Raw genomic sequence first — 8,054 nt, forward strand, 5'->3', positions numbered from 1 at the left:
AAAGGACTGGAGAGATGGCTCAGCAGTTAAGAGCACTGGCTGCTCTTGCAGAGGACCCAGGTTCAATTTCCAGCACCTATATGGTGGCTAACAACCATCCATAATTCTAGTTCCAGGGACTCTAACCTCCTCATCTGACCTCTTTGAGCACTGTGTGCACATGGTGCACTTACATCCATGCAGACAAAACTTCATACACATAAAATAAAAATAAAATTTTCAAAATAGGTATTTGATAGGAAATAAAAAATTGGATGCCTTACCTATCACTCAGCACTTCTACTCCTGTATCCACACAGGAGACAGGAAACACATCCACTCAGACTTACACAAAGATGTTCACAGTAGCTTTATCACAGTAGTGGAAAACAACCCAAATGGCCGTCAGTTATAAGCAGATTCACAAAATGCAGTCTGTCTGTAGGTTGCAATATTATTCAACCATAAAAAGGAATGATACACTGGCATCAGGTGCACTGCAGAGCATTGTGAATGGTGGGGCTGGGGAGATGGCTCCATGGTTAAAGTGCTTGCCACCCAAGTGTGAGGAACAGAGTTGGGATCACAGAACCCAATAAATGCCCGGTGAACATAGAAACCACCTGTGATTCTAACTCCCAGAGCAAGCTAGCTAGCAAGACTAGCCATATCTGCAAGCTCTGGGTTTGATTGATAGCCCTGCCTCAATGAAGAAGGTGGAGAGAGATCAAGGACGACACCCAGCATCAACATCTGGCCTCCACCTGCATGTGTACACACAGGCCTATGCGCACGTGTAACACTGCATACACATACACATGAATAAAGGAAAAGGTAAAATAATTTTAAGTCAGGCATGATGGCACACTCTTAAAATCCTAGCATTCAGTGGGGCGAGTCAGAGAATTGCAAGGTCCAGTCCAGCTAGGGCTACATAGTAAGACCCTGTGTCAAAAAATATGATAAAAGCCAGGCATGGTAGTGAACACCTTTAATACCAGCACCTGGGAGGCAGAGGCAGGAGGATCTCTGTAGTTCAAGGCCAGTTTGGTCTAAATAGCAAGTTCCAGGCCAGCTGGGGGCTATAGGGAGACCAGTCTCAAATAAATAAATAAATATATATATAATTATTATTTTAAAAGAAAAATGTCTGACTAGGCATACATAGCTTCTGTTAATGAAAGGGGCCTTTGTTTCTGTAATGACTTTCTTATTTTGTGAGGGTCTGAGTGACATACACTAGTGAATAGGCCAGGACCAGGGTGGGTGACCGAGTTAAACCAGCCTTAATGTAGTGCTGCTAAAGTTCACCAAGGGGAGGGATACAAGCAGGGCTTTGAGTTTCCTAATGAAAGGTTGGGAAGATTCAGCTCCCACCGTGTCGTAATGAGTGAGGCTCAAGAGTATGGCCCACCCTGTAGAAAGGCTTCCTCTACCCAGGCATTGCCAACAGCCAACAGTGCCTCTTCTGGATCCTTCTTGGGGTGAGTGAAAGTGTAGGGTAAGCAGGATGCACACAGGCTTTGCAGCCTGGCAGGACTGTATTTGAGTGCTGCTCCCCCCACCCCCCCAAGAGAGCTGTGAGACTCAGGGCAGTCTATTTCACCTCTCCTAGCCTCAGTGTCATCTGTAAAGTGAGTTTTATAGGATAACAGCATGTACTTTCTGAAGTCAGACAGTGTTCTGAAAGCCTAGTACCTGGCACACAGTAAATTCTCTGCAGGTGGCAGCTGTGGTAGTAATGTTATTCTGGCTCCAGTGGCCAGATGACCCTCAGCCCTAGCCCCATGGGAGGGTTAGCACTGGTTGTCTGTAAAGAACTGGAAGGGAGGGACAGATAGAATACTCATGCCTGTAATCCCAGCTTGGGGAGCTAAGGCTGGAGCATTGCTACATAGTCAAGGCCACCTTGGGCCACAAGGAACTGGGGGGGAGAATGACACTCCTGTGGCTGTCTTCTGTTTCTCTGACTACAATGGCCTAAGTGTTGCCTGTAACAAAACAAGTCTCTGTTGTTTTCATTGCAGACAGTTGCATCTATAAAAAGGTTTGCCCCTTTAATGGTGGCTCTTTTTTGCTTCAACCCTCTGCATCGGATTTCCAGTTCTGCTGGAACCAGGCTCCGTATGCGATTGGTAAGAAAAACTTTCATCAGGACACCCTGCCCCTGCCTAGACCCATCTGCCTGCCTCAATCCCTTGTGAGCAGTGATGGCTCCCAGCAAAACTGCCCCACATTCTGGGAGTATGAACAGTTCAAGGGCTCTGTTCTTTCCTAGGTGTTTTTTCCTTTATGTCTAATTTTGGAATCTGTTCCCCAAGGTTCTTCTCAGTGCCTGGGCACATGACCATTCAAGACCAATCAAATAGTGTTTGTCAGCAGTTGGCTAACTTTTGTGAACCTCACCATCTTTTTCTAAAACTTGGGAACAAGGTCTCTATCCCCAGAGAATAGACAAGCTTAGAGAAGAATAGTGTTTGTCAGTATCAGTTCTACAGATCCCAAAAGGTCTAGAATCATAGAATGTTGAGTACATTGCTACTTTGCCTGCCACTAAAATGCCAGGACGGGGCTGGCGAGATGGCTCAGTGGGTGAAGGTGCCTCCTGAAAACTTGACAACCTGAGTTTGATTACCAGGATCCACATGGTAGAAGGGGAGAACCAACTCTCATGGGCTGTCTGTGACCTCCACAAGTGTTCTGGGGCCTGGGCACACACACACTAAAATGTAATTTTTAAAAATAAAATGAAGCTGGCTGTGGTGGTACATGCCTTTAATCCTAGCATTCAGGAGACAGAGGCAGATGGATCTCTGTGAATTCGAGGCCAGCGTGGTCTACATAGCAAGTTCCAGGGAAGCTGGGGCTATGGGGAAACCCTGTCTTAAAAGAAAAAACCTAAATAAAGGGGCTGGAGAAATGACTCAGCAGTTAAGAGCACTGGCTGCTCTTGCAGAAGACCCAGGTTCAATTCCCAGCACCCATATGGCAGCTAACAACCTGTAACTCCAGTTCCGGGGAATCGAATCCCCTCTTCTGACCTCTGCAGGCATTGCATGACATGGGTGCACTTGTATATGTGCAGGCATTACCCTCATACACATAAAATAAAAGTAATAAAATACTTTTTAAAATAAAAATGTAAACAAGACACCAGGATGTTGGAGCAGGGATGTGGTTCCACGGTCCAGTGCTTGCCTGGTATCCACGAGGCCCTGGATTCTGTTCCTAGCACTGCAAATTATATAAGAACTTTAACAGTAAACAAGAGGATATGCTGTTGGGACTTGTTTGTGGCACAGGATCCAAAATGGGAATCAGAGAGTCACCCTAAAGCCAAGAATGTTCCAGTTAGGACTGTTTTCCTCACAGTCCAAAAACTCTCTGCTGAGCTGGGTATAGGCTCAGGCCTGTAGTCCCAGCACTTGGGAAGTGGAGTCAAGAAGAACACAAGAAGTTCAGGGATACACAGAAAATTTAAAGCCAGTCTGGGCTACGTAACAGCCCCATGGAGAATTTTGAGAGAGCAGAGGGGGAAGATCTAAGATCCAGAGGTAGGCACCTGGTCAGGCTCTGATGACAGATGAGATAGGCCAAAAGGACAAATAAAACATGACTCGGCTTTGAACCCAGCATTGGGGAGATTAGGGCTAGAGGCAGGAATGTGGAGAATGAGGCACCAAGGAAGTCCCAGCATGGGTAGGTCTCCCATGGAGAGTGAAGCTTGGGAGGGCCAGGGTGAAGGACAGCCAGGCCTGAAGGACCAGTCAGATGGCACAGGTGCAGTCACAGGGCAGCTTTGGTACAGCGAAGTTAGTGTGTGATAACCATTACAAAGAGGGGCCTTGACCTATACCAAAAAACAAACCCTCAGCCCCAGAGATACTGTGAGGGACAGTGAGGAATAAGACACAGCCATGGCCAGAGGATCACAGAGAATGGGTGACAGTGCCAGAGACACATGGCCTGAGTCCAGAAGGAAGAGTACGGGAAAGGTTTCCAGGCATGGTGGCATGTGCTGAGGGACAGGAGTGTCAAGATGTACTCTGGGCAGAGTGGGGAGAGTCCCACAGGACTGGGCAGCTGAGCCACCCGAAGACCAGGTAACAAGGCATTAGACAGGGACATAGTCACAGAGTGTGTACTGGGAGGTAGGCATTTGGCAACTACAGGAAGACCGTCTCAGCCCTGGGGGAATATACCCACCCATGAGAAACAGAGGAATGGGAGCTGTGGAACTTTCTAGAGTGGTAAGAGTGACTGAGCCATTCATGGTCCATATGCCACCACAAGACCAACAGGCTCAACCATTCCCTTGCAGTCTGCGCCTTCCCATACCTCCTGGCCTTCACCACAGACTCCATGGAGATCCGCTTGGTGGTGAACGGGAACCTGGTCCACACATCCGTGGTGCCGCAGCTGCAGCTCGTGGCCTCCAGGGTGAGTAGAATAGGATTTTATGGCCGTGTCAGGAGCTTAAGGGAGCCCCCAACACCCTGAGATATCAGGTGAGCACAAACCTTTTTTCATGATGTCAGGCTGCAATGACGGCTGTGTCAGAAGGAAACAAGAATCTAAGGAGACTGAGCAGGCCAATTTTCATGTGTAGTTTTTTGGCTTTCAAAATGCTCCTTAGGGCCCAGGAAGATGGCTCAACATGTAAAGCATTTGCTGTGCAAGCCTGAATCTCAGTTCAACCCCTGGAGTGCATGTAAAGGTGGAAGGAGAGAACTGACTCCACAGCATGCTCCTAGGTTTGGGGATAGAGCTGTTGATCCAGGGCAGTTGGGAAGCACTCAACTAGAAAGGGAGCACCTCATGACCACCAGACAGTGGGCCACTTATTCATGCCACTGTTGTTCCAGGAGCAGTCCAAGCCTAGACAAATAGGAGCTTGTAACCACACTTTTTAAAATATTTTATTATTTTTATTTTATGTATATGAGTATAATGCCTGCATGTAGGTAGGTGCACCTGTGTGGTGCGATGCCCGCAGAAGAGGTGTCAGATCCCCGGGACCTGAAGTTACAGACGATTGTTAGCCACCAAGTAGGTGCTAGGAATTGAACCTGGGTCCTCTGCAAGAGCAGTCAGTGCTCTTAACTACTGAGCTATCTCTCCAGCCCCCATAATCACACTTTTAAAAAATTTTTATTATGTTTATGTATTTTGTGTGTGTCATGACTGTGTGTGTCATGCACATGGAAGTCAGAGGACAACCTGTGTGGTGTCCTCCTTCCACTCTGGGTCTCAGGGATCAAACTCAGGTAATGGCAAGCACCTTTACCCACTGACCGTCTTGAAGGCCTGGCCCTTTCTTCCTTGCTCATTCTTTAGCCTCAGTCTGAGTTTGTGCCTATGAAATATGGTTCATCGACTAACCCACAAAAACCAAGGGATGCAGGTACACAGATGGCCTCCCAAGGTGTCTTTCATCACAGCCACAGTCTAGCAGATCTTGTTCTGACCCTGTCCTGAGTCACCCCACGAAGACTGCTCTGACCCTGCCAGACTGGGGTGGTGCCTCTGCCACATCCCTGTGGCCCCTTCTTAAACCTGATTTGACCACTCTGGTAGAGGGCACTGCTTCCCTGACTCTGTGCTGCATTGTCTCCCCCAAGACAGCCCCAGTATGACATCAGTGCTCAGCTCCCAGTATTCCGGAAACATGTGCATGTATAAAATTGTGGGTATGTGTGTGTGTGTGTTATGTGTATGTTAGTTGGCTGTAACTATTACTGATATAAGATCACTTTCATTGACAAATAATTTTTCCAAAATTCTTGTCATGGTTAGCTTTCATTGTCAGCTTGACACTACCTAGAACCATATGGGCAGAGTCTTGATGAGGGATTGCCTACTTTGGGTTGGCCTGTGGGCACGTCTGTGAGGGATTTCCTTAATTGAGTTAATTGATGTAGGAAGACCAGCCCATCCTAGGCAGCAGCATTTGACAGATAGAGGGTCCTGAATTGTGTAAGAGTGGAGAAATTGGGGCCGGAGAGATGGCTCAGTGGTGAAACGCACTCACTGTTCTTGCAGGAGACCCGGGTTCAAATCCCAGCACCCACATGGCACCTAACTGCCTATAACTCCAGTCCCAGGGGAATTCAACACCTTCTGTTCAACACCCTCTCTGTCCTCCACAGGTATTGCATATCATGGGTATACTTGCATATATCCACACAACACACACATACACATAAAATAAAATAAAACAAGCCGGGCGTGGTGGCACATGCCTTTAATCCCAGCACTTGGGAGGCAAGCAGATCTTTGTGAGTTCGAGGCCACCCTGGTCTATAAAGTGAGTTCCTGGTCTACAAAGTGAGTTCCTGGTCTACAAAGTGAGTTCCAGGCCAGCTGGGGCTACAGGGAAACCCTGTCTCAAAAAGAAAAAAAGAAAAAAGTAAAGCAAAAAAAAAAATTTTTTAAGAGTGAAGAAACTGGGCTGAGCACAAGCGAGTGAGTGAACAAGCACTCTCTCTGCTCTTGACTGTGAGCCTTGACTTCTTATACAATGACAGACTGTAACCTAGAAATACAAGCTGAAATAAGCCCCTTTCTCCCCTAAGTGACTTTTTGTTAGGATATTCTATCAGTGATAGAAATGAAGGTAGGGTTGTGTCATTTTCCTACAATCCATAACTAGTTGGTTCTCACAAAATGCTTTTGTTAATTTTTGATGAAACTTCATGTTCATAACCAAGCTGCACTGGCAGCTCCACATAAGTGTATTTATTTACTTATTTATTTATTCTTCCTGAAGGTTTACGTCAATAAATCTGACATGCAGTCAGGTGTGGTAGCTGCTGTCTGTAATCCCAGCACTTGGGAGGCTGAGACAGGAGGACTGCTATGAATTTGAGGCCAGCCTAGACCACATAGTGAGTTCCAAGCCAGCCTGGGCTACAAAGTGAAACTCTAACTCAAAAACAAAAACAAAAACAAAAAAAAACGGGACTGGAGAGATGCCTTCTCTGTTAAAAGCATTAGCTGTTCTTACAGGAGGCCCAGCACCCACATGGCAACTGACAACTCTCTGTAACTCCAGTTCCAGGGGCTCCGATGCCCTCTTCCATCCTCCCCAGGCACTGCATGACATGGGTGCACTTACATACATGCAGGCAATACACTCATACACGTAAAATAAAAATAAGTCAAAAAATTATTTTTAAAAAATCTGATATGTGATCTACAATTCAGCTATTTCTCACAAGAAATGAATCACACTCCTTAAACCAGAACTTACTCCAGTTTCAACCCTAGACTCAACACATTTTTAACTAAGCTCTCCCTGGTAGCACTTGCCAGTTTCTGTGGTGTAAATAGTTACGCACACTAAACATGGTTGACACTGGAGCCAGGAAGGGCCAAGCAGGATCTCCCAGTGGACATCGGTAGCCACAAGCACACAGATAGTAGGAAATGCAGTTATGTAATTAGGAATGGTTGAGTTTTGCTATTGAGTGCCTTTGTTTCTAATGCCTATATCATTTGGGTGGGCAAAGATGGCTCAGCAGGTAAAGCATGAGGGCCTGAGTTCAAATCCCTGGAACCCAGGTTAAAAATCTTAATGTGAGCTGGTCATGGTGACACACACCTTTAGTCTCAGAACTCAGGAGGCAGAGGCAAGCAGATCTCTGTGAGATCAAGACCAGCCTGGTCTACATAGCATGTTCCAGGCCAGCTGGGGCTACAGAGAGACCCTGTCTGGAGAAAAAAAAAAAAATCTTGATGTGGTCACACATATGCCTGTAATCCAGAGCAGTAAAAGAGTCACTGGGGCTTGCTGGTCACCAGCCTAGTTCCAGGCTCAGTGACAGACCCTGTCTCAGGGGAATAGGGAGAGAGTGACACAGCAGGACATCTGACATCCTCTGGCCTCCATGCAGGTGTATAGGCGTGCATACTGCAGACATATGTCATACATGTGTGCACATAATTAAGCTCATTTCTTTTTTTTTTTTTTTTTTTTTTTTTTTTTTTTGACGCAGGGTCTCCCTGTAGCCCCAGCTGTCCTGGAACTCACTATGTAGACCAGGCTGGACTTGAACTCACAGAGATCCACCTGC

The 8,054-nt window shown here is 46.6% G+C and overlaps 1 protein-coding gene across 4 annotated transcripts in view; it reads left to right on the forward strand.

The window, feature by feature from the left end:
- The window catches only part of Garnl3 (GTPase activating Rap/RanGAP domain like 3), a gene marked incomplete in the record, with an annotated part of 193,617 nt that overhangs the window by 176,167 nt on the left and 9,396 nt on the right, over positions 1-8,054 (forward strand). For all 4 annotated transcript variants that reach the window (XM_029559731.1, XM_008824990.3, XM_029559734.1 and 1 more), the window contains 2 exon segments: positions 2,007-2,114; positions 4,301-4,419. In XM_029559731.1, the coding sequence (XP_029415591.1) occupies positions 2,007-2,114; positions 4,301-4,419 (227 nt within the window).

This window comes from Nannospalax galili, unplaced genomic scaffold (assembly GCF_000622305.1).
Source record: "Nannospalax galili isolate Female #2095 unplaced genomic scaffold, S.galili_v1.0 scaffold290, whole genome shotgun sequence".
NCBI lineage: Eukaryota > Metazoa > Chordata > Mammalia > Rodentia > Spalacidae > Nannospalax > Nannospalax galili.